This window comes from Halichoerus grypus, chromosome X, assembly GCF_964656455.1.
Source record: "Halichoerus grypus chromosome X, mHalGry1.hap1.1, whole genome shotgun sequence".
Taxonomy (NCBI): Eukaryota; Metazoa; Chordata; class Mammalia; order Carnivora; family Phocidae; genus Halichoerus; species Halichoerus grypus.
The window spans coordinates 15,981,659-16,008,378 of record NC_135727.1 but is presented as its reverse complement, the minus strand read 5'-3'; the positions used below and the strand labels follow the sequence as shown (position 1 = coordinate 16,008,378).

Below are 26,720 nucleotides of genomic sequence, written 5' to 3'. Positions count from 1 at the left end.
GCAGCCAACCAGTAACCAAGTCTTGTAGGAGGCACTGGATGTGAGGTTTTTAATCCCTGAAATATTCCTCGAACCCATCTACTTGTGTTCATCCCCACCATCACCACCACCCTAGCCCCAGCCTCATACCTCTCTGCTGACCTTCCACAGTAACCTCCTAACTGGGATCCCCGCCTCTGCACTTGCTTCCCTATGGTCTTTCTTCTACATGGCAGCCAGAAAGATCTTTGCATGCACATATCAGATCATGTCATTCTCTTGCTTTTAAAACCCCTTGGTGGTTTTCTGGTACACGTAGAATAAAATCCAACTTTCTTGGCTTATGAAGCCATGCAGTATCTGGCTTTACATACAATAATGTCATTTAATCTTGACCCACCTTGCGAGAGGACTGCTAGGATTACCTCTGGCTTGCAGGTGAGTAAACAGAAGCTCGACCACGTTATTGTTAGACATTAGAGGAACTAAGACTTAAACCTGAGCCTGTCTGACTCCAAAGCCAGCACTCTGATTTACTAATCCCTTAAACAATATAAAGACAGTGATTAAAACTGAAGGAAAAGTCTTACATTGAGGAAATCTCAGAAGGAGAATGGGCCTTATATTCAAGCGGTAGGAATGCTCTTCTCTCCGTGCGGTTCCTTGCAGAATTCTGAGGACAATCGAGCGTGCTGGTCACAAGATGGAGTTTTCTGGGAGGACAGCAAATCTGACAGCAGACAGGCTGGCGTTGGCCGTCCTGCGGATGGACCACACATTTGAAGGCATGACCTTCGGCATTCGCTCCGATGAAGAAGGTGCAGACCTTGAGGTGAGTCCAGCTCGGGGAACTGAGAACAGATCAGGCAAGTCTTCGTTCACTTACTCCTTGGGAGAGAGAGGGGATACTTTTTAAAGGTTTTAGTGTTCAGAGGACCTTATGAAAATACAAATATCCCAGTGAAAGATTCACGTAGAAACCCCAGTAGCCTAACACCTTGGTTGGAATGATACCACCTTTGGCCCTGTGGCCCGAAATCATCTCACGTGTTACCTTATTATTAGCTACCATTTCCGGATGTTGGGGATGATGTCTGTACAGATAAGGAAACAGAGCAGTTGAGTAACTTGCTCAAGGACACACAGCCTAATGGCAAAGCCAGTATTCACACTTATGTCTGTCTGGCTTTAAAGTCTGGGCCCTTTCCATCACACCACAATACCTCAGCCTTTGGCAGGCCACAGGCCGCCACCCCCTGCAGAAGACCATTTGGGAGGGCGCCATTTTTTTTAATTTACTGTTTAAAAAAATTATAAAATTTCCATATGGGGAAATGCACAAATTCTAAGTATATATTTTCTGAATTCTAACAGATGTGTACATCTGTGTAACTCAAACCCCCATCAAGACATAGACTATTACTGTCACCCCTAAAATTCCCCTCCTGCCCCTTCCCAGTCAATCCCCACAACTACGACCTCCCCTGGCAACCACTGTTCTGATGTTTTGCCACCATAGTTTTGCCTGTTCTAGAACTTTATATAAATGGAATCGTAAAATATGTGCTGTTTTATATAGGACTGCTTGCGTGTAGCGTTCTTTTGTTTCTATAGTTCATTCTTTTTTATTGCTGAATAATATTCCATTGTATGGATATACCAAAGATCGTGTGTCTAGTCTCCTATTGATGGACATTGGGATTGTTTCTGGTTTTTGGCTATTATGAACAATAAATACTGCATTGAACATTCATGTAAAAGTCTCTGTGTGGACATATGTTTTCATATATCTTGAGTAAACACCTAGGAAAGGGATTGCTGGCTTATAAGATGTAAGTTTAAATTTGTAAGAAGCTAACATGCTGTTTTCCTAAGTGGATCATGGAGTGATTTTTCATTTTCTTTTTAAATTGAAGTACAGGGTGCCTGGGTGGCTCAGTTGGTTAAGCGTCTGCCTTCAGCTCAGGTCATGATCCCAGGGTCCTGGGATCAAGTTCTGCATCAGGCTCCCTGCTCAACGGGGAGCCTGCTTCTTCCTCTCCCTCTGCCGCTCCCCCTGCTTGTGCTCTCTCTCTCTGACAAATAAATAAATAAAATCTTAAAAAAATAAAATAGAAGTATAGTTGACACAGAATGCTACATTAGTTTGATTTTTCATTTTTTTAAAGATTTTATTTATTTATTTGACAGAGAGAGACACAGCGAGAGAGGGAACACAAGCAGGGGGAGTGGGAGAGGGAGAAGCAGGCTTCCCGCCGAGCAGGGAGTCCGATTCGGGGCTGGATCCCAGGACCCTGGGATCATGACCTGAACTGAAGTCAGACACTTAATGACTGAGCCACCCAGGGGCCCCTCATTTTTGTATTGACCATTTGGGAATCTTCTTTGGTGATGCATCTGTTAAAATCTTTCGCCCACTTTTAAATTGGGTTGTTTGTCTTCTTATTAAGTTGTATTTTTTATATATCCTGGATACAAGGCATTTATCAGATACATGTTTTGAAAATATTTTCTCTGCGGCTTGCCTATTCATTTCCTCAGTGGTGTCTTTTTCTTTCTTTAGAGAGAGAGAGAGAGAGAGTGAGTGGGGGGCAGGCAAAGGGAGAGGGAGAGAATCTCAAGCAGACTCTGTGCTGCGTGTGGAGCCCAATGTGGGGCTTGATCCCACAACCCTGAGACCATGACCTGAGCTGAAATCAAGAGTTGGATGCTTAACCGACTGAGCCACCCAGGTGCCCCCTCAGTGGTGTCTACTGATGAGCATAAGTTTTACCTTTGATGAGGTATAATTTATCAGTTCTTTCTTTTATGAACAACCTGTGACTTGTCTAAGAAATCTTTGCCTACCAGCAGGTCATGAAGCTATTCTATGCTTTCCTTTCAAAGGTCTATGGTTTTAGCTTTAATGGGTAGGACTATAAACCTAATTGAATTAAATTTTGTGCATGGTGTGAGGAAGTATGGTGTAGCATATGGTTTGGAGTTCATTTTGTTCTATCTAGATACTCACTTACTCCAGCACCATTTATTGAGACTTTTCTTTCCCCCTTGGCTTGCTTTGGCATCTTGGACAAAAAATCAATCATGCAGATGTAGGTCTATTTCTGAACTTTCTATTCTGTTCCATTAATTTTCTTATAGATGCGTATGCCATGATCACACTGTCTTGATCCCTCCAGTCTTGAAGTCAGGTAGTGTGAGTCCTTCAACTTTGTTCTTTCTCAAGATAGCTTTGGTTATTCTAGGCCTTTCCCGTGTCCATAGGAATTTTCAAACATGCTTATCAATTTGTACAAAAAAGAAATGTGTTGAAAGTGATTGGGATTGAGTTAAGCTATTGATTAATTTTGGGAGAACTGATTTCTTAGTAATATTAAGTCTTCTCATCCAGGAACATTTACTCAGGTCGACTTTAATTTCCCTTAGCAATGTTTTGTACTTTATTTATTTATTTATTTATTAATTTATTATTTTAAGTTTTTATTTTCATTCAGTTAACATATGGTGTTATATTAGTTTCAGGTGTACAATATAGTGATTCAACACTTCCATACATGACCCTGTGCTCATCACAGGTGTACTTACTCCTAGGTGATAAATAGAGATAGACATAGACCATCAACTTTTAATTTTTATATACTTGCAGCAAATAATTGGAAAATTAAATTTAAAAAATTCCATTTGCAACAACATCAGAAAACATAAAATATTTAGGAATAAATTTATTTACTTACACCCAGCATGGAGCCAAATATGGGGCTTGAATTCATCACAGTGAAATCGAGACCTGAGCCGAGATCAAGCGTTGGACTCTTAACTGACTGAACCACCCAGGTGTCCCTTTGTTTTGTAGTTTTAAGCAGAGTAGTATCACCATGTTTTGAAGTTTTAAGTGGAGTAGTATCACATGTCTTTTTGTTTTGTTTTGTTTTTTTAAAGATTTTATTTATTTATTTGAGAGAGAGACAGAGAGAGCATAAGCAGGAGGAGAGGCAGAGGGAGAGGGAGAAGCAGACTCCCTGCTGAGCTGGGAGCCTGATGCGGGGCTCGATCCGAGGACCCTGGGTTCATGACCTGAGCTGAAGGCAGACACTTAACCATCTGAGCCACCCAGGCGCCCCTCCCATGTCTTTTGTTAAATATAAAAATAAATTTGATATTCTATGTCTATCTCTAGCTATCTCTATCTATCATCTCTCTCTCTATCTATCCTATCTATCTATCATCATGATCTAATTTTGAATCCTATGAATTTGCTAAACTGTTAGTTGTAGTGGTTATTTTAGAGATTCCTTAAGACATTCTATGTAATGTCATCTGGCAACAGAGACAGTTTAATGTCTTTCTTATTGGTTTTTATTCCTTTTATTCCTTTCTTTTGGCCTTTTTGCTATTAGTGCCTCCAATAAAATTCTGAATTGAAGTAGTTAAACTGACATCCTTGTCTTGTTCTTGATATCAGAAGAAAAGTAGTCACAATTTTACCATTACTGTGATGTTAGCCATGGTTTTTTGTTGTTGTTGTTTTGTTTTCAGATGCCCTTTACTTGATTGAGAAAATTATTTTCTCTTTCTGGTTTGCTGAGAAATTTTACTGTGAGTGGTTGCTGGATTTTGTCAATTTTTTTTTTTCTGTATCTCTTGAAGCAATCACTTGGCTTCTCCCTTTTATCCTTCTAATCCAGTGAATTACACTGATTTTAGGATGTTAAACCAATCTTGCATTTTTGGAAGAAAACCTACTGGTAATGGTGTATTTTATATATATATATATATATATATATATATATATATATATATATATATATACTATATTATATACTATATATAATGATGTTTATATACTGCTATTTTCAACTTGCTTATATTTTAAGTATTTTTACACTAATGTTCATGAAGGATGTTGGTCTGGAATTTTTTTCTAATTTTTTTTTATCAGGCTTTAGATTAAGGTCATGCCAACTTCATAAAAGTGAGTTGGGAAATGGTCCCTGTTATACTTTCAGAAAGCGTTTGTGTAACATTGGTGTTATTCCTTCATCAAATGCTTGATAAGGTTCACTAGGAAACTCTCTGGGTCTGGAATTTCTTTGTGGGAAGTATTTTAATAGCAAACCTAATTAATTTAATGGATGTAGAGCCATTCGATGTTCTGATTCATCTTTTGTCTGTTTTGGTTAGTCATATTTTTCTAAGAATTTATTTCATCTAACTTGTCAAGCTTATTGATGGTAGTTCATAATATTTTGTAATGATTTCTTAATGTCTGTAGGATTTATAGGGGTGGTCAGCAAACTTTTTCTGTAAAAGGTAATAAATATTTCAGGCTTTGTAAGTCACAGGTGGTCTCTGTGTGATGAACATTTTTTTTTCTTTCTCTCTTTCCCTCCCTCCCTCCCTCCCCTTCCCTCTCTCCCTTCCTTCTTTCCTTCCCTCCTTTGTCACATTCTTTAAAAAATGAAATGTAAAAGCCATTCTTAGCTTGAGACATATGAAAACAAGCCTTGGGTAGGATTTGGCCTGCTGACCAATTTATCAATCTCTGATCTACAGTAAAAAATCTCTCTTTAATCTTGATAATGGTTTTTTTTTTTTTTTAGATTTTATTTATTTATTTGTGAGAGAGAGAGAGAGCACACAAGCAGGGGGAGCAGCAGACAGAGGGAGAAGCAGACTTCCCGCTGAACAGGGAGCCCAATGTGGGACTCAATCCCAGGACCCTGGAATCATGACCTGAGCCAAGGCAGATGCTTAACCGTCTGAGCCACCCAGGAGTCCCAAATTCTTGATAATGTTAATTTCTTTTCTTGTTCTTTTTTTCTCTTGATCAGTAAAACTAGAGATTTTTCAATTTTGTTGATCCTTTTTAAGAACCAACTTCATTAATTTTCTTTATCGTTTGTTTTCTATTTTGTTACCATCTGCTCTTAGCTTTATTATTTCCCTCTGTGTACTTACTTTGTGCTTATTTTGCTCTTCTTTATCTAGTTGCTTTTTTAAAGATGTTATTTATTTATTTGACATAGCGAGAGAGCACAAGCAGGGGGAGGAGCAGAGGGAAAGGGAGAAGCAGACTCCCACCAAGCAGGGAGCCTGATGCGGGGTTCCATCCCAGGACCCTGGGATCATGACCTGAGCCGAAGGCAGACGTCCAACCGACTGAACCACCCAGGCACCCACTTTATCTAGTTTCTTAAGGTGGATCCATAGGCCATTGATTTTAGACACTTCTTCTTTTCTAATATAATCATAAAAAACTATAAATATCTCTCTAAGCACTGTTCAGCTGTGGTCTGCAAATTTTGATATGTTGTATTTTCTTTCTCTTTCTTTCTTTCTTTCAGAAAGAGAGAGAGAGAGCACGAGCAAGGGGAGGGGCAGAGGGAGAAGGAGAGAGAGAATCCCTCAAGCAGACTGAGTGGAGCCCAACCCAGGCTTGATCCCACTACTCAAGATCATGACCTAAGCTGAAACCAAGAGTTGGTCCCTCAACCGACTGAGCCACCCAGGCGCCCTGATATGTTGTATTTTCATGAGCAGTCAGTTCAGAATATTTCCTACTTTCTTCTTTGATCCGTGGATTATTCAGGAGTGTGTTCTTTAAGTCCCAAATATTTGAGGAACATCCAAGACATATTGTTGTTGTTGATTTCTTATTTATTTCACATGGATCACAGAATGTACTCAGAATAATTTCAATCCATTTAAATTTGTTGAGACTTGTTTTATGACCCAGTGTGTGATCTATTTTGATGTTTCATACGCTTGAAACACTTGGTGTGTTCTGCAGTCGTTGGTTATGTTGTCCTACAAATACCAGTTAGATCTCAAAGTGGTCGATAATGTTGCTCAGATCATCTAAGTCTTTACTGATTTTTTTCTAGTTGTTTCCTAGTTTAGAGAGGTGTTAAAATCTCTGACTTTGATCGTGAAATTGTCTATTTCTCTCTTGTGTCAAATTTTGCTTTGTTTATTTTGGGACTCTGCTATAAGATGAATATACATGTTGTTATGTCTTCCTCATAGTAACTCTAATACTAACCTATTTATCATTATGAAATAGTTCTCTTTATTTCTGGGAATACTCTTTGTCTTGCAGTCCATTTTATCTGATTTTAATATAGTCATTGCAGCTTTCTCCTGTTTACTGTTGTATATATGTTTTTGCATGCACTTACTTCCTATCTATTTCTTCATATTTAAAGTGCACTTCTTGTAGATAGCATACAATTTGTGTTTCACTTTTTTATCCATCCTGAAAATATCTGCCTTTGAAATGAAGTGTATAATTCTTTGAACATTTAATGTATTTTTTGGTCTGGTTGGATTTAAGACTACCATTTTATTTTATTTTCTACCTGTCCTTCTGGTTTTTGTTCCTCTTTTCCTGATGCCTTTTGGTTTATTTTAATATTTATTACAATTGAGCTTGAATGTTTTACCGACTATTTAGTTATATCTATTTGCATTATTTTCTTGATGGTTGCTCTAGAGATTACAATATGCATCCTTATATTTTTGTAGTCTGCTTCGAGGCAACATTGTACCAATTCATGTAAAACACACAAACATTGACCATACATATCCATTTACACCCTCTGTATTTTATGTTATAGTTGTCATATATATTATGTCTAAGATCAGAAACCCCACAAGACAATGTTATCATCCTTGTTTTAAAGAGTTTTATGAAATTGAAAAAAAAATAGTCTTTTATATTTATATAGATATTTATAATTTTCAACGCTCTTCCTTCTTACCTAAAGGTCAGAGTTCCATCTGATATTTCCCTTCTTCTTTTTTTAATTTATTATGTTATGTTAATCACCATACATTACATCATTAGTTTTTGATGTAGTGTTCCATGATTCATTGTTTGCGTATAACACCCAGTGCTCCATGCAGAACGTGCCCTCCTTAATACCCATCACCAGGCTAACCCATCCCCCCACCCCCCTCCCCTCTAGAACCCTCAGTTTGTTTCCTGAGATTAAGAATTCCTCATATCAGTGAGGTCATATGATACATGTCTTTCTCTGATTGACTTATTTCCCTCAGCATAATACCCTCCAGTTCCATCCACGTCGTTGCAAATGGCAAGATTTCATTCCTTTTGATGGCTGCATAATATTCCATTGTATATATATACCGCATCTTCTTTATCCATTCATCTGTCGATGGACATCTTGGCTCTTTCCATAGTTTGGCTATTGCGGACATTGCTGCTATAAACATCGGGGTGCACATACTCCTTCGGATCCCTACATTTGTATCTTTGGGGTAAATACCCAGTAGTGCAATTGCTGGATCATAGGGTAGCTCTATTTTCAACTTTTTGAGGAACCTCCACACTGTTTTCCAGAGTGGCTGCACCAGCTTGCATTCCCACCAACAGCGTAGGAGGGTTCCCCTTTCTCCGCATCCCCGCCAACATCTGTCGTTTCCTGACCTGTTAATTTTAGCCATTCTGACTGGTGTGAGGTGAAGAAACTTACTTAGCATTTCTCATAGTACAGGTCTGATGGTGATGAATTTTTATATATCTGAGAATGTCTTTATTTTGTCTTTATTCTCCTTTTTATAAGATTTTTATTTTAGAGAGAGAGGGCACAAGCAGGGGGAGGGCCAGAGGGGGAGGGAGATACAGATTACCCGCTGAGCGTGGAAGCCAATGTGATGTGGGGCTGGATCCCACAACCCTGAGATCATGACCTGAGCTGAAATCAAGAACCAGATGCTTAACTGACTGAGCCACCCAGGCGCCCCTCTCTGATTGTTTTCAGTGTTTTCTTTGTTTCTTTGCAGTTTGGTATTATGTGTGTAGTTGTGTTTTCTCTGCATTTATCCTGTTTGAAGTTTGCTGAGATTCCTGAATCTGTAAATATATGTCTTTTATCAAATTTGGGGAAATTTCCATCATTATTTCTTTAAATATTGCTTCTTCACCTTTCTTTCTCTCCTCTCCTTTTGGGACCCCAATTACATGTATGTAAGATTTTTGGATGTTGCCCCACAGGTCCCTGGGTTTATGTTAATGTTTTTAATCATTTTACTATTTCTTTTCTTTTCTTTTTTTTAAAGATTTTATTTATTTGACAGAGAGAGACAGCGAGAGAGGGAACACAAGCAGGGGGAGTGGGAGAGGGAGAAGCAGGCTTCCCGCTGAGCAGGGAGCCCGATGTGGGGCTTGATCCCAGGACCCTGGGATCATGACCTGAGCCGAAGGCAGACGCTTAACGACTGAGCCACCCAGGCGCCCCACTATTTATTTTTCTGATAGTGTAATTTCTACCAATTTCTCTTCAAGTTCACTGACATCTGTCATCTTCATGTTACTCTTGGACCCACTCAGTGCAATTTAAAATTTTTTGATATTGTATTTTTGGTTCTAGAATTTCTATTTTGTCCTTTTTCTGCCTGCTTCTCTGCTGTTATTTCCTCTTTTTGCTTTAATTGCAAGCATATTTTCTTTTCTTTTCTTTCTTTCTTTATTTTTTAAAGATTTATTTATTTATTTGAGAGAGCGAGAATGAGAGAGAGAGAGTACATGGGGGGGGGGAGGGTTAGAGGGAGAAGCAGGCTCCTCACTGAGCAGGGAGCCCGATGCGGGACTTGATCCAGGGACTCCAGGATCATGACCTGGGCTGAAGGCAGTCGCTTAACCAACTGAGCCACCCAGGCGCCCGCATATTTTCTTTTAAATACCTGAGCATAATTACACTAGCTGCTTAAAAATCCTTGTCTGCTGACTCCAATATCTGGGTCATCTGCAGGTTGATCTCCACTGATTGTCTTTTCACTTCAAAATGGGTCACACTCATTCTTCCTTCACACATGGGGTAAGTTTGGATTATGTCCTGGATATTGTTAATGTTATATTGTGGAAATTCTGGATTCCACTATATTCTTTGGAAGACTATTGACTTTTGTTATAGCAGGCAAATGACTCTCTTAGATGGTAGCTTAAATCTCAGGTAAGTTCCTTTATCCTTAGTTGGAGTCTGTCTTGTACATTAATGGTTCAGAGGCCAGGCAGAGTTTATACTCAGAATTTTGTCTCCTACTGATGGGGTGCCTGGGTGGTTCAGTAGGTTAAGTATCTGACTTCAGCTCAAGTCAATATTCTTGGGTCCTGGGATCCAGCCCAGCAGGGCTCCCTGCCGGTTGTGTGTGTGTGGGGGTCTGCTTGTCTGCCCCTCCCCCACCCCTCCCTCTGCCCCTCCCCCTGCCCTCCCTCCACCCCTCTCCCACACACTCTCTCTCTCAAATAAATAAATCTTTAAAAAAAAAGAATTTTGGCTCCTCCTCTCTAGCTTTCTCCTTCCCACAATTCCCTGTTCCTCCCCCCCCACCCCCCCGCAGACTTTCCAGTCATAGGCTGTGGTCACCCTGACCTTTGTTTTATGGTTCTTCATGCCACTAAGACTGCAGGTTTTCTATCAGAATTTTGAGTGTTCTTGACAACATTAGTTTCACCTTGCCATCAGGTTAAGGGCTGTAAAAACAAGTAACTCACCTTGTAATGTTACCTTTTTCCAAGTGTTGACTCTGGTCCAGAATCGGCCTGCTTTTGTTCATTTTCCGGTAGCTTCGAGTTGCGGTTGGTTTGTACAGTTGTCACGTGCAGGAGGGTCAAGTCCCTTCGGAGCTACTCAGCAATGTTGGAGGCAGATGGTGACTGCCCGTTGTATTTTGGTTACATATGGGGTTTTCTTTTTTTTTTTTTTTAAAGATTTTGTTTATTTATTTGACAGAGAGAGACACAGTGAGAGAGGGAACACAAGCAGGGGGAGTGGGAGAGGGAGAAGAAAGCTTCCCTCTGAGCAGGGAGCCCGATGCGGGGCTCGATCCCAGGACCTCATGACCTGAGCCGAAGGGAGACAACAACAGAGCCACCCAGGAGCCCCATGAGCCACCCATGCACCCCCATATGGAGTTTTCTATTATAGACTCTGGGGGAGAAGCAAGTCAACCAACCCCAATCACATTCTTGGTACCAAACTGCTTACATGTTAAAGCTAGACCAGAACTTCTCTGGGCCGCCCAGGTGGCTCAGTTGGTTAAGCATCTGCCTTCAGCTCAGGTCATGATCCCAGGGTCCTGGGATTGAGCCCCACATCAGGCTCCCTGCTCAGCTGAGAGCCTGCTTCTCCCTCTGCCTCTGCCCCTCCCCCTGCTTGTGCATGCTCTCTCTCTCTGAGAAATAAATAAAATCTTAAAAAAAAATCAGAACTTCTGCATGGTACTTCATTGCCTTAGCAGAGTTTATTCATGCTGGCAGAAGAGTCGTGACTTTGGGGTTCACAAATAATTTTTGAAAATATTATAAACTCTCATCTCCCTTACCTCTACAGCTAGCTAGGTAATAGTTCCTTGATAGGCCACATGGATAATGGAGAAAATGGAGGCCCAAATTGCACATATCTTTGTTCAACTACAACCCAGCTGTGTGACCCTAGACAAGTCACTTAACCTCTCTGAGCTGCCATTTCCTGATATCATCATACAACATACATTTCAGAGCCGATAGAAGGACATGTAAGGGTGCTCATATACCCTGTTTTGCCTAGAAGAGTCCAGGTTTACAACTGTGGTCCCAGTTTACTGGTAAAGTCCCCTGTCATTCTCAAAAATGTTCTAATACTTATAAAGTACTATTACCAATCAAATCAGCAAATTTTCCTACTAGTGAGCCTCTAGCAGAATTCCTAAGGCCTTATTGCCTCGCTTCCCTGCCTTACTTTTCAACAAAAGCATTGCCCAATAAAATATGGGGCAATGCCTAATGCTACTGTATTGGTTTTTTGTTCCTTTTTTTTTTTCCTCTCAGAACTATATGGGTGAAGAGGGGTCTACTTTCAAAGACTGGTCTTTATTTCCAAGAATCAGGGCAAATCGCCTGATTCATCATTCCCCTTTCCACCTCTATGCATACCCAGGTGCAAGTAGGCCAGAGATAAGTTTGGGAAGAAAAAGTTGTGTGTGTGTGTGTGTGTGTGTGTGTGTGTGTGTGTGTGTGTGTGTACGTGTGTACGTGTGTGTGTGCACCCTGCTCACATCTGGCCCTGTGATCTGAGTGTGTGTGTGTGTGTGTGTACGTGTGTGTGTGTGTGTGTGTGTGTATGTGCAGTTCTCACCCCTCTGACCTTATAACAGGATGCTCTGGAGGTTGCAGCTGGTGCTGGGGTGGGAAAGGGGGATTCAGGCTCATGGGAGACGATTCCAGTTTCCATTTCCCGCCTTGTCTTGGCAGATTTACCTGGATGAGGTCCCTCTGGGAAGGATTTTGGCTTCCGTATACTTGCCTAAATCACTGAGGGAGAGAATTCCTCCTAGCAACTTACAGACCATCTTGTTTAATTTTTTTGGCCAAACTTCACTCTTTAAGGTAAGTGCTTGCCTCTGGAGACTGTCATGAGCTGACATATGGTGACTCATTGTAATTATGAGCTCTTGCTATTTTCATGATGTTCTGTTTATTTTAGAATATGCTCTCTGATTTATTCTGCAAGTCTCCTGGCACAACCCCTGGTCCTCAACATGAATCAACGTCTTCTTTAATGATGTTCCTCAGTTTTTAATTTTCACAGCTTCTCCACTTTGCAAGGGACCTTAAGGATCATGTGGTGACCAAACAGAGGCCTCAAGATGTTTTAAAACCAGAAAAGGACAGCGAGTCCTCCTGATGAGTGTGGTTTCAACTTCTTCGTGCTTTCCTCCTGAATCTCCCCTGGCTCCTCAAAGCCTCCACGCCCATTCTTTGGGCCAATTCATTTGAAGCTGAGCGGTGTCCAGTAGGACACTTGCCCTCGAGTATTTGTTGCTCCTTTCCACCGCTTCCACAGAACCTTCTCTGAGGACTCCAGTCCTTACCCATTATTAAAACCAAGAGGCAGTATGATGTGGTGGTTATGGGCATGGATCTGGGACCGGTCCGGCTGAATTTAAAGCTGGTTATGACCTTGGGCAGGTCCCCCAACCTCCACGGGCCTTAGTTTCCTCCTACGTAGACTAGGATGGTAGTAGTGCTTTGCTGGGCTGTTAAGGATTAAAGGAGTTAATACATATAAAGTGCTTAGAACACTGCCTAGCACGTCATAAACACCGGGTAACTATTTGCGTTGCTATTATTATTTGCCTCTTTGGGGGCTCTGCCTAATAAAAGGTTCATTCATTTGGCCCACTCCGTCTCATCTAGCTGTCGGGAAGACAGCCGTCAGAGCTATAGCATGAAGTGGTTGATGATCGCTATTAATTGTTCATGTTCACACTTTATTACCTCATTTGCTTACGAGAAACCTTGACTCAAAGAGTGCTATGGTCTGAATGTTTGTGTCCCCCAGAATTCATGCGTTGACATCCTAACCCCCAAGATGATGCTTATTAGGAGATGAAGCCTTTGGGAGGGGATGAGGTCATGAGTGTGGAGCTGTCATAATGGGATGAGTGCCCTTGTGCAAGAGGTCCCAGAGAGCTTGCTTGACCCTTCCTCCATGTGAGGACGCAGCAAGAAGCTGCCATCTCTGAATCGGAAAGCAAGCCTTCACCAGAACCTGACCATGTAGGTACCCTGATCTTGGAATTCCAACCTCCAGAGCTGTGACAAAGAAGTTTCTGTTATTTAGAAGCCACTCAATCTGATATTTTGTTCTAACAGTTCGAACGGACTAAGACAAAGAAGCTAAGTGATTTTGCTCAAGGTCACACAGCTAAGAAGTGGCATAACTAGTAATCAAATCCAGGCTGTCTGACTCCAAAGTTCAAGTATTTAAGAGATCCATACATTAACACCCCTGTGTATTTTCACTTTCTAGAGAGGCTATCCAAAGGAATGAATTTATAATCGTTAAATATTCAGAGTTATTGCAGGGAGATTGCACTGGGCCAACTTAAATATACCACATACCAACTCAAATATAACACATTGTCTCCAGTTATATCTGTAGGATGTTCTGTTCTCCTGGAATTCTCTAGCGGCTCCCCTTTCTGTCTTTGTACATTCTATTTATTCCTGTGGGTTCAGCTCAAATCCCACCCAGAAAGCCTGCGTGGAGTTCATGAGCCCCTGCTTTCCTCCCCGCCCCCTGCTTGCATTCTTGTCTCCCATATCCACCTAGTCACTAGTCTGGCTTCCCTAAGTAGATTGTGGTGGATGTCGTGGGTCAAACATGTTTTATTTTCATGGCATCTGGCACAGGGCTTTCAACATGTTTTCAGTAGATACATATTTATTAAGCCTTGTTTTTAAATGGAAAAAAAAAAAGTTGGCTAGACCTGGGACAAGACAGTTAATGAACAAAAATTTTAATAAAAACGAAGAATGTCGTTCGTAGCACTCTGACCCTTTTGGTAAACTTCAAATTTCTCTGTTATCATCTGACATACCATTATTTTGTCTTAATTTCTCTGCTTTCTTGAGAGGGCTGTGCTTGTTGCATAGAATAAAAGATAAACTTATTTTGCATAGATTTCACACCTAATAAGTAATTTTTATTCACTAACATCTTCCACTGGAGGGGATTAAAGATCTCTGCCAAAATTAGCCTACGGACGTCATAGTGCCAGATAATGGATTAGAAGTAGCCTGCCATCACATTCAGAACTGGAAGGGCCCTTGTAATTCATAGTGGCCCATCTCATTTTACCGATGATGGTATTGAGACTCAAAGAGGGGAAGGGACAATGTATTCTGTCAGTCACACAGTTATTATTCAACCAACAAATCTGTATCGAAATCCTGCTCTGTGTCTTGTGTGGTGCTGGGTGATGGGGATACAACAGCGAGCAGCAGAGACACGGTGTGGGCCCTCCTGGAACTTTCGGTCTGAGGAGCAGAACAGAAACGGACAGATTCTAACTCTGAAGGGGATGACCTGAGCCTGGGTCCTGTGCCACTGATTTTTGGGGAAGGGGTACTTATAAGAGATGCCACCCTTTAACTACCTTTTCCCCTAAGTCCCAAGTCTCACAGCCTCGCCTTCACACTGCTTTCTCTGATATCTTTTGATCAAAATCTTCACTGTCACCGCAACAGTTTACTTTCAAAATGGTTGATAAGGGGAGGCCGGCTGGTCCGGTCAGTGTTGCAGGCGACCCTGGATCTCGGGGTTGTGAGTTCCAGCCCCATGTTGGGTGTAGAGATGACTTAAAAATAAAATCTTGAGGGGCGCCTGAGTGGCTTAGTCATTAGTTGTCTGCCTTCGGCTCAGGTCATGATCCCAGGGTCCTGCTCCCTGTTCCCTGCTCGGCGGGAAACCTGCTTCTCCCTCTCCCACTCCCCCTGCTTGTGTTCCTGCTCTTGTTGTGTCTCTCTCTGTCAAATAAATAAATAAAAAATCTTTAAAAAAATAAAATCTTGAGAAAAAAGTTGTTGATAAGACGCCACTCTTGGAAAACACATACCCCCTCCTCCACGAGTGGCTGGCCTCCAGGAGAAGGACAAAACACTAGGCAAGTACACTATGGCACAGGGGCTCTGGGAGCATAGAGGAAAGATCAGGGAGATCAGGAAAGGCCTAGGGAGGTGTCGGCTGGAACCTGAGGTTGAGTAGAAGCTAGGAGATAAAAGGGGCAGGGAGAAGGATGGAGGAGTGCTTCCGGCCGAGGAAACTTCTCTAAAAGGTTCAGAGGTGAAACAGGTAAAACTTGAGCCTTGAGCCAAAGAGTGGAAGAGTGAGAAATGATTTAACGCCTTTTCCTGCATGGCCGCCATTTTGTACGAAAGGGAAATTAAACCAGAGGCCAGGTTAATTAAGTCCTGGGTTGCTGTGTCTTTCCCCTCTTTTGGCATTTCCACTCCAGAAAACTGTATCTCTTAGACTAAGTTGAGAGGGTTGTTAGATATCACCTGGTCCGCTTTTCTTCCTGTTACCAGTGTACCAGAGAGGGGAAGAGACTTTCAAGGAACAAGAGGGCTTGGGCTAGCACTTGGTCTTTGGATGGTCAGCCGGGGCCCTTGCCACCAGATTGTGCTGTAGATCCACCTCTGCATCAGGCTACCACAGGGGAATTCCTCTGGGAAGGGAGCGTGGAACCACCAGGCTGGCTCTGAATGAACAGAGTTGGTCAGGAACCAGAAGTGAGTAGCTTCCCAGTGGAGCCCCAGGCTGTGTTCACAGTTAGCCAGTTCTCAGTGGATTCAGGGCTCAGAAATAGGAGCGCTGGGCATCTTCTGAAAGTGGCCCAGCAGACTCTGCAAGGGGCATCATCTAAGCTCACCTCATCTAGGCCTTCTTGGCAAGTCCTCAGAGGACTTTCTTCCCATCCCTCCTGCCCTGCACCTGCCTCATCTCTTGTCTCTTCAAGTGTGCCCCAGAATAGGCAGTCTCCCAGCTGCTTTGCCCCCTGGGGCCTTGGCCTGTGGCACTTTGGCCCTGTGAATTAGCAAGTGCCACATCCTAACAGCTACATTCTCCTTGGAACCAACATTTCTGAAGCATCCCTGCCCCATCATGCACTAGCTGTGTGATCTTTGTCCAAGTCTTTGAGCTTCCCCAACCTTCTGTTTATCCAGAAAACGCCTATATTGTTTCATTAAGGACTAAAGATAGTGTATGTGGAAAGCACCTAACAATGTAACTGGCTCACTCTGGGTGCAAGACGAAATACTTGCTGTATGTTTGGCCATGCGGGGGACATGAGGCCACATGACGCCTCTGCTCTGACCTCAGAGTTCATGGTCCCCTAGGGAGGAGATGACAGTCCTCAGAAACTTATTTCAACCTGGGTGTTTATCCACCTGCTTCCAACTTCAGGGGAGATGAACCAGGGGGTGGCTTATAACTAACCCACGATGAATTTATGTTTCCTATGAGGAGGGGCCCCCTAAAAGTGAGTAAGGGTGGTTAGGGGTTGGAGCTAAGATAAGTTGTGAAATGTCAGGGTTCAGAGTTATCAAAGTAAGGACTGGTTTCGCTTTGTTGCTAGTGTGGTACTGAGTAGCAGTTAACAACAAAGTAGCAACAAAGCGGGTGCTTGCTGGATACATATTTGGATGTAGGGCTCGGGTTAGTGACTTGTTCTAGCTTGGTAGAATCGAGACCTTATGCGAAGACAGGAGATGAGCTAAATGACCTCTAAAAACTTTTTCTCAGGGGCGCTTGGCCAGCTCAGTCAGAAGAGCATGCAATTTTTGATCTCGGGGTCATGAGTTCGAGCCTCAAGTTGGGTGTAGAGTTCACTTAAAAAAGAAATAAAATCTTAAAAATAAATGAATAAATACAAATAAAAATTTCTTTTCAGCTGTGATTTTATTTTCCATATTTCTGTGCCTCCAGCCATGCATTAGTAATTCTGAACTGATTATTGACATGCAGGAAATTGGGAATTTAGGAGCTGAACTCCTCTTCTTTATGTTTCACCCGCAGACTGGAAGCGCCACGAAAGCACTAAGCACCTTCGTGGTGAGTGCCAGCCTTTCAGATACGCCCGTTGAAAACTTGGCTGAGCCAGTGGTTATTAATCTGCAGCATGTTGAAGGAAACCAGGTACTATACCCATTTTCATCTCAGAATAGGAAGGCCTCCGAACCCCTCCTTGGACTTCCTGTTAAAAATAATGGACTAGTGGGGCGCCTGGGTGGCTCAGTCGGTTAAGCGTCTGCCTTTGGCTCAGGTCATGATCCCGGAGTCCTGGGATCGAGCCCCACATCAGGCTCCTACTCAGCAAAGAGCCTGCTTCTCCCTCTCCCTCTGCTTGTTCTTTCTCTCTCCCTCCCTCTCTCTCTCTGTCAAATAAATAAACAAAATCTTTAAAAAAATGGGCTAGTTAACCAATGTGGTTCTAAGACTTAAAGAAGATTGTCCCATTTCGGACAGTAGAGGTGTGTTGTAGTTGAAGCCTTCTAGAAATAATGCCATCGCTTAAAGGGATAAGTAATGTGGGCTTCTAGCACTGTGACAGATTGGCAGAGGACTGACTAGGGCAGGTGGATCTTTTGGTTGTCCCATTACACTAAATGATATTTAATTCCATTTGTTTTTGAGTGAGGCAAACAATTTAAAATAATTGAACATTTTGATCCTTTTCAATTGCCACGAAGAGCATTAAAATATGTATTAATTATCACCAACGAATTAAAACCATAGTCATATGGCATAACATACGGTATATATTACTAAATGATCAAATTTAGCTGTAGTATAAGAATGAACTACTATTCCATTCTTTGATGTTAATGTATGTCCAGTGTGAAGTCTTAATAGCTTCTTTCATTCCCAATCTAAACGACCATATGGTACAGCATATTTTTCACAGGTCTTAATTCTAGGAAGGAAGAAAGAAGGGTGGGAGAGGGACGGAAGAAAAAACAGATACCAAATGAAACATGTTAGATGGGTAAGATTTCTCAATTCCAGCATGGGCCCCGGCTCTCCAAGCATCCCCCAACAACCAATTTCTCATTGCCTCCAGTTTCCTGGAGATTGTAGGAGCTGGTGAGGCCCCAGGAATGCTCCCTAGGCCTAATGAGCAAGCAGCTCAACTTTGTCTCCATAAAGCTTGATCTCAGCTGTGAGCCCCAAATTCCAAAGTTCTGCAAGAAACACCTACCCCACATCAGACCTGCCCTGACCATTCAGCCTCCTCCTGGGCCTTGCACCAGAAGGGTGTAGCAAATCCCTATGTTACCAAATCTTTGTGTGTGTATGTGTACACATTTAGTTTTATTGTAACAAAGCAACTCATACACTTTTAACTTTTAAAACTGAGCATCATCTTGGGGCACCTGGGTGGCTCAGTCGGTTAGGCATCTGATTTTGGCTCAGGTCATGATCTTGGGATCCTGAGATTGAGCCCCGTGTCAAGCTCCTCCCTCAGTGGGGAGTCAGCTTGGCCCTCTCCCTCTGCCCCTCCCCCTGTTCGTGCTCTCTCTCGAATAAATAAATAAAATCTTAAAAAAGAAAACCCTGAGCATCATTTTTCCTTTCCAGTGAAACAAAAAAAATTTTTTTTAAGAATAAACAGGAGACGAACCATGAGAGACTATGGACTCTGAAAAACAAACTGAGGGTTCTAGAGGGGAGGGGGGAGGGGGGATGGGTTAGCCTGGTGATGGGTATTAAGGAGGGCACGTTCTGCATGGGGCACTGGGTGTTATATGCAAACAATGAATCATGGAACACTACATCAAAAACTTAAAAAAAAAAAAAAGAATAAACAGGAACAAAGTTACAATAGAGAATGTCATTTCCAAATAAGATCCTACAGGTACTGCTAATTCTCCCATCCAGTGGCAGGGCTCAAGTCATCATTAGTAGAAAATTTTATTTTAAAAGTATCATCTTAAACTGCAAGGAATTCCATTAAACATCACAATTAAACATGCCAGAGGAGAAGCCATGTTGTCAGAATGCCCACTTAACCCACCCAAGCATCTCAAACCTACCCTTTGCTGATCTTCTATAACCTCATTTTAAAATTTTATTTTATTTTTATTTTTTAAAGGTTTTATTTATTTACTTGAGAGAGAGAGTGCGGGAGAGAGAGAGTGAGAACATGAGCAGGGGGAGGGGCAGAGGGAGAAGCAGAGTCCCTGCTGAGCAGGGAGCTCGGACGTGGGGCTCAATCCCAGGACCCTGGGAGCATGGCCTGAGCTGAAGTCAGATGCTTAACTGACTGAGCCACCCAGGTGCCCCATAACCCCATTTTTAAAATTTTTTTTCTTTTTTTTAACCAAGAGAAAGTAGACTGATGCATGTTGGTCCATGCTAACTGTCCATACTCACATAGAGACACTGTAATCACATAGAGCCCAATATCCAGAAAAAGGAGGAAAAGGGGAACTCTAAGCACTACTGCACAGGGGCCCCGCACCCTCCAGCTTCCAGCAGACCTAGGGGAGCAGAAGGGTTTCCTTTTTTCCCACAGAGTATGGTGGTGTTGATTCCAGAAAGTTTGTGTTGATACAGGAAGGGATAAAAATGAATTTGGAACAGAAAGGGTAGAGATTCTTTCCCCGCTGTATTCTGCTTGAGGCATTTCCCCCCAAAATAAGTTGAGAACCATGGTATAGACAAAAAGAAAAGAGACTTGAAAAAACAGGGCGAATGAGCACAAGAGGAGGGGGAAAAAAAGACTGCAACTTGCTGCCAAGGACTGGAGAAAATTTAAAAAGGAAGGTTGGAATCCATCGGCATTCCATGACTCAGCTTCTCCTTCTTCCTCCTCATCTACCTCCCTTCATCCTCTTCTTCATCTCCTTCACCTTCATCCTCCACCTTCACCAATATCTTCCAATCCTCCATCTTCATCATCATCTTCTTCTCCTTCCCTTCCTTCATCATCCATATCGGGAGCCAAGTAGTGCGGTCACGGATTTGGCCAAATATCATCTTTGATGACCTCTCCTGCTTCATCCGCCCCTGCATCAGAATGGTCAGGAAACCAGGGGAAGAAGCTTTGGTTCCTCATGCTGTCTCTTCCTGCTGGCTCGATTCTGCATTGGACTTAAATGTTTCATCAAATCCTTTCTGGATTTCCATTTGATTTCAGTGGACTTGGAAGACGAATCACCATTCTCGGTCAGATGAAATTCTTTGGAGAGAACTTTATTTTCGAAGTAAAGGTTTTCATCAAAATAAAAATCTATCCTGTAACCTACCTGATTTAATATCTTCAAATTCTGTCACTTCAGCTCAGCATCTCTCCATCCTCCTCCCTGAGCAGTGCAAACACTTGTGAATGGTTGACAAGTGTTGTTACCCCTAAATTGGAGATTTGGGCTATCAATTCTGACCTCTTCTGAATAATACGGTTGGTAGAGTTTGTTATATTTCTGTTCTACTTTCAAGATCTCCACACTGGGTTGTTCATGAGTCTATTTCATTTTGTACTTCATCAGTGTGTTCAGTTGCTTCCTGCTGCTCTTTTTCTCCCTTCAGCAAGTGCTGAGAGGTCAACAGCTCCTCTGGCTTAGGGTCAAGAGGCAGACTCTTTTCTTCGTTTGAGGCAGGAGTGAAGACTGGCATTTGGGGGCCGTGCTGTGAGGAAAGTCCATGGAACAAAGGCAGACGCACGTCTGGAAGAAGCTCTGATTACTCCTATGTTACCAAATATTTTATTTGTTTGTTTGTTTATTTTAAAGATTTTATTTATTTGAGAAAGAAAGCACACACGAGCACGGGGAGGGGCAGAGGGAGAGGGAGAGAAATGGACTCTCAACTGAGTGTGGAGCCTGATGTGGGGCTGGATCCCAGGACCCTGAGATCATGACCTGAGCCGAAACGGAGAGTCAGACGCTTAACCAACTAAGCCACCCAGATGTCCCTACCAAATATTTTAAAGGACACATACTAGACCACCATGCAGTAGTATGCTGTTTTCTCACTTATAAGCCCCAAGTCACTTGGGGTTAGTCTTAAAACCAACTTGCAGATGGTCCAAGTGTATGTGCGTGTGTGTGTGTCTACTGTTTGTAAAAACATCGAGAAGAAAACACTTGTGTGTAGTTGCCATTGTGTGGTAACTATCACAAGGAAAGGTGTTTACCTCTGATTTTTCTTTTTTCTAGAATTATGATTGGGTTCACTGTGCCTTTTGGGACTTTGGGAGTAACAGTAAGTATTTTTCTTAGCAAGCTTTGTCTTCGGCTCTCAGTGAGCCTTTGCCCCTGACCATTTTCCTGGTTGGCAGTTGGATGAGAAGGAGCTGTACTGTCTTACCAGATCCTACAGAGAACTCTGACTGACCAAGATATGAATATGAGTTTTATATCTAGTTACGGCATGGGAGGTTAAAAAAAAGGCCTTTCTCTTTGATAAGAGGCTTATTTGGGGGATCAGAAAAATCATACAACTCGGGAATAAGGGAATTTGGAAGACCCAGTGCAGAGTAGCCTTAAGCTGTTGGAAGCAAGTTGAGAAATGAACACCTGGCTGTTCATCTGTGTTTTCCCATGGGGATTTGCAACATCTACTATCTTCTTCCTTTTTTTCCTCGTCTCTTCTAGGCTGACTGTGTGACCTTGGGGAGTCCATTTACTCTCTTGGGGCCCCAATCTTTTTATCTTTTCATTGAGGGGATAAGACTTCTTGGTTGATCTCGAAGGGTCCTTCTTGCTTGGCTAGGTATGAGTCTTTGGGGACAGTAAAGAGAAGGGGTTTGGGACGGGGATCGCTGATTGGGTTCCTCTTCAATTTGCCTTCTCCATTGGAATCTCCGGGGATATGGCCAAATCTCAAAGTATTCCCACCCAGAATCCATTTTCCCTGGAATGCCAGGAGTGGCTACGTGCCCCTCTGCCTGGGAACTTTTCCCTTTTCAGTATCCTTGAAATTGTGGGAGAAAAAGGAAATTCTCCTCCCGTGGGACTACCACTCCTTCCCTATGACAGAGATAGCACGTCCTTTCCTGGTCCTCTCCAAGTCTCCCAGGATAAGATTCCGGCAAAATGATGAGCCTTGTCACTGACACCTTTGCCCCCACCCTCTGTCCGTGGATCCAGAGCCTCTGGAATCTATGGAGTTATCCTGGATGGACAAATTTTGACATTTTGATAACCTCTCTGGTCTAGTGCTACCCTGGTGGTTCTATTCTACATCTGGTCTAGTATCTGAGATCTACAGGTTACGCAGAGGTATGGAGGTTGGTTTTAGAACCCTAAATAAACTCAAGAGTGAGAAACGAGGCAAGTGTCAAGTAAACCAGAGGCTTTAATTGGCCCTAAGGAGTGACAGACAAACCACGATCTGGCTTGAGCTGGTCGTTTCAGATGTTTACTCCAGGGCCACCAAGCAGGACCAAATGTCAGCCTAGATTCCATAGCTCATGTCCTTCAGAAAGTTCTAGATCTACCTGTTTCCTATTTGTGCTATTTAGGGAAATAGTCCTAACTCTGTCCCTCCAGCATGGTGGCAGGACTCTGTTCATGATTAGAGTCTATCCTAATCTGTAGGAGTTCCTGTGCAGGAATAGGAAGTGAGAGCCCAAGAAGGTATGCCATGCACGAAGTCCCCCAAAAGTCAATTTTGCCTATTAGACTTCATTTGATTTCAATGTTCAACTATACCTCTATCTTGTTCTCTTAACAAAAAATACTAATTAGAACACACGCTCGGAAGGTGCGTATAATGAAAAGTTAAACATTTCTGAGAAAAACAAAATTGCTTTGAAATTCCCTTCTGTCTCCTGCAGATGGGCAAGGTGGATGGAATTCATCAGGCTGTAAAGTAAAGGAAACGAACGTAAATCACACAATCTGTCAGTGTGACCACCTCACCCATTTTGGAGTCTTAATGGTGAGTTGTCTCAATCACTCCTTGATAGAGTTTGGACAACTTCTATTAGATTACAGACCAGAGATACCTGGGTGAACTGTGATGGAAAAGTGGCATGTGAGTGGGAAAAAAGCCCCTTCTTTGTTCATCCAAAGTAGAGCAGATTGAAATAAATATTTCTTTTTCTCCTTATAAAAGTAATGCCTGCTCCTCAAAATTCAAACATTACAGAAAAGGTCCCCATAATTCCCCTCCCAAGAGATCACTAACTTTAACACCTTGATGTAAATTCTTTCACATTTTCTTCCTATGTGTATATTAATATGTTTTTTTTTTTAAGATTTTATTTATTTGACAGAGAGAGACACAGCGAGAGAGGGAACACAAGCAGGGGGAGGGGGAGAGGGAGAAGCAGGCTTCCTGCCGAGCAGGGAGCCCGACGCGGGGCTCGATCCCAGGACCCTGGGATCATGACCTGAGCCGAAGGCAGACACTTAACGACTGAGCCACCTAGGCACCCCCATATATGTTTTTGTTTTATAAAAATGGGATCAAATTATTCACGCTGTTTACCACTTGCTTTGCACTAACAATACAATGGGGCACCTTTAAAGCAAATACATATCTGTCTACTTCAATTTTCAAAATACCTTTATAGAATTCTCTTGTGTGGAGTAAACATGATGAATTTAACCAATCCCCTATATGCAGGCATTTTAGTTTTACTGTTTACGATTTTTCTCCATTATGAACAATGCTGTAATACACATTTTTATTCATTTCTCTTCTAACACTGGTGTAATTATTTCTGTAGGATAAATTGATGGAAGAAGAATTGCCGGGTCAAAGGGTATGGGCATTAAATTTTTTAATTGTCAGATTGCAGTGTAGGAAAGATATATTTTTTAAAATTCTTGTAGTACTTAACCAAACAAGACTCGTCAAGTCTCATATTCAGGCTTAGAGCTTCAGAGTCATCATTAGTTAACTCTTCCATCTCTTTAGTTCCCTATGGCCCTCCCTAACATGAGGACTTGCTGAGTTTTCCTTCAAAATAGCTCTCAAAGGGGCACCTGGTTGGCTCAGTCAGAAGAACACGTGACTCTTGATCTCAGGGTTAGGAGTTCGAGCCCCACGTTAGGCACAGAGTTTACTTAAAAAAAAAAAGAAAGAAAATGGCTCTCAAATATGTTCCTTCTTCTTTACTCTTCTCTGAGTACTTTTTTAGTTCTCTTGAGTTACTTTATTATATATACTATATACTGTCATCTGAATGTGTTGTGCACAAGTTGTTTCTCCTACTCATGGTAAGCTTGGCACTGTTGATATTCTGAACCAGATAATTCTTTGTTGTGGGGGACTGTTCTGTGCATGGTAGGATGTTTAGCAGCATCCCTGACCTCTCTACCCATTAGATGCCAGTAGCCCCTTCTCCAGGCGTGACGACCAAAAATGTCTCCAGACATTGCCAATGTCCCGGGGGGAGGGGCAGTATTGCTTCTAGTTGAGAACAACCAGGGTAGACAAGTGCTTCTTAGCCTTTTATGATTCATGAATCTCTATAACTTGAGGAAAGCCCAGATGTTCTCCCCAGAACAATGCACGCATATAGGGAAATGATTTTGCATGCCATTTCAGGTCTTTTATGGTCTTTAGGTTAGAAAATTTTGAGATTATGTGATCTCTAAGGTCCATTTTGTCTCTCAATTTTATGAAAGTTATTTAAGGTCTAAGGGAAAGGAACATTTCTTTTTTTTTATGTTCTGTGTAGTGTTTTGGGACGCTTAGTTCAAATAATGATTCACTTTGCATCCCAAATTCACATCTATTAGTTTGGTTATATTTTAAGTGTGGAACATGTTAATGACAATAAAGCCAAGGACTAAATGTTCTGCCAGTGCTGTTGATGGCTCTCCATGACCTGTACACAGTAAGTTGCACTAAGCATATTCAACAAACAATATACAGTCTTATTGTATATTCATCCACATACTCTGGTTTTATAAGAGCTGTAGCAGAGATGCTATATATCCTGAGAACCTCCTATTGGTGAGCCCTGGAAGCATTTACCATAAACTTGCTCTGGCAAACGTATAAAATACAACATATTGCATTTCCTAGGATTTATCCAGGTCTGCAATGGATGCAGTGAATGAACGGATATTAGTGCTGATAACATACATTGGATGTGGAATCTCCTCCATTTTCCTGGGAGTTGCAATAGTGACATACATAGCTTTTCAGTAAGTTGATAAAGTCTTGCTCTGAATAGGTTTAATTTGGTTTGATGGATGCTGTTGTCATTGTAACCACATTAATTTCATAAAATGTTCCTATTCATCACAATAGGAAGAGGTCAAATCCATTAGATTATGAAGTGGACAGATTAAAAAAAAAAACAGGCAAGGCTCTTCTAAAAAAAGAGAGAGAGAAAGAGAGAGAGAGATTATAATTGGATTTTTTAAAAGAAAGAGGTTTGGGGTAGGGTAAGATTTCTCTAATGGGATATAAAACACTAACCATAAAAGAAAAAGGTGATAAATTGGACTTCGTTGAAATTAAGAACTTCTTCCACCAAAAGACACAATCAAGGTAGTGAAAAGGCAAACCATAAATTGGGGGAAGATAATTGCAATGCGTATATCTGACAAAGGAGTTTAGAAAATTCTTTGACAATACTACTAGAATAAATACATATCTAGCTGTTGACCCAGAAACTTCACTATTAGAGAGAAATGAGTGCATGTGTCCACTGAAAGATATATACAAGAATATTCACAGCAGGGGCACCTGGGTTGCTCAGTTGGTTAAACGTCTGCCTTCGGCTCAGGTCATGATCTCGGGGTCCTGGGATCGAGCCCCACATCAGGCTCCCTGCTCAGCAGAGAGTTTGCTTCTCCCTCTCCCTCTGCCCCTCACCCCCACTCGTGCTCTGTCTCTCTCGCTCTACTCTCTCTCTCTCTCTGAAATAAATAAATAAAATCTTAAAAAAAAAAAAAAGAATATTCACAGCAGCTTCATTCATAGGGGCTCCAAACTGGAAACAACCCCAATGTACATTAACAGTTGACTGGATGAATAAATTGTGGTATACTCATAAAATGGAATGCTTCACAGCAGTAGAAAAGAATGGACTACTTCTGTACAACACAGAACATAATATCTAAATCTCACAGGCATAGAGTTGAACAAAAAGGAAGCCAGAAAAATAGGAGAGCATACTGCATGGTGCCATTTATACGAAGTTCTAAGTACAGGCCTAACTAAGTCTATGGGGACAAAAGTTAGAATATTGGTTACTTCTACTGTGTGTGTTGGGTGGTGGGGGAAGGTTATTGAACAGGAGAAAGAATGAAGGAATCTTCTGAGATTTGAAAATATTCCCTCTAGAGAAGATATTTGCAAATGATGTATCTGATAAAAGGTTAGTATCCAAAATATATAAAAAACTGGGGCGCCTGGCCAGCTCAGTCATTGGAACATGCAACTGTTGATCTCAGGGTCATGAGTTTGAGCCCCATGTTGGGG

The 26,720-nt window shown here is 41.9% G+C and overlaps 1 protein-coding gene and 1 pseudogene across 1 annotated transcript in view; one reads left to right on the top strand and one right to left on the bottom strand.

Annotated features, from left to right (window-relative positions):
• ADGRG4 (adhesion G protein-coupled receptor G4) overlaps positions 1 to 26,720 on the top strand; it is an 84,153-nt gene that overhangs the window by 40,565 nt on the left and 16,868 nt on the right. The window contains exons 10-15 of the mRNA XM_078064877.1: positions 649 to 811; positions 12,233 to 12,367; positions 17,346 to 17,465; positions 21,488 to 21,533; positions 23,110 to 23,213; positions 25,314 to 25,435. Of these exons, the coding sequence (XP_077921003.1) occupies positions 649 to 811; positions 12,233 to 12,367; positions 17,346 to 17,465; positions 21,488 to 21,533; positions 23,110 to 23,213; positions 25,314 to 25,435 (690 nt within the window). The remainder of the gene's footprint in view (positions 1 to 648; positions 812 to 12,232; positions 12,368 to 17,345; positions 17,466 to 21,487; positions 21,534 to 23,109; positions 23,214 to 25,313; positions 25,436 to 26,720) is intronic.
• LOC118546255 (protein SET-like) lies at positions 20,148 to 20,945 on the bottom strand (annotated as a pseudogene).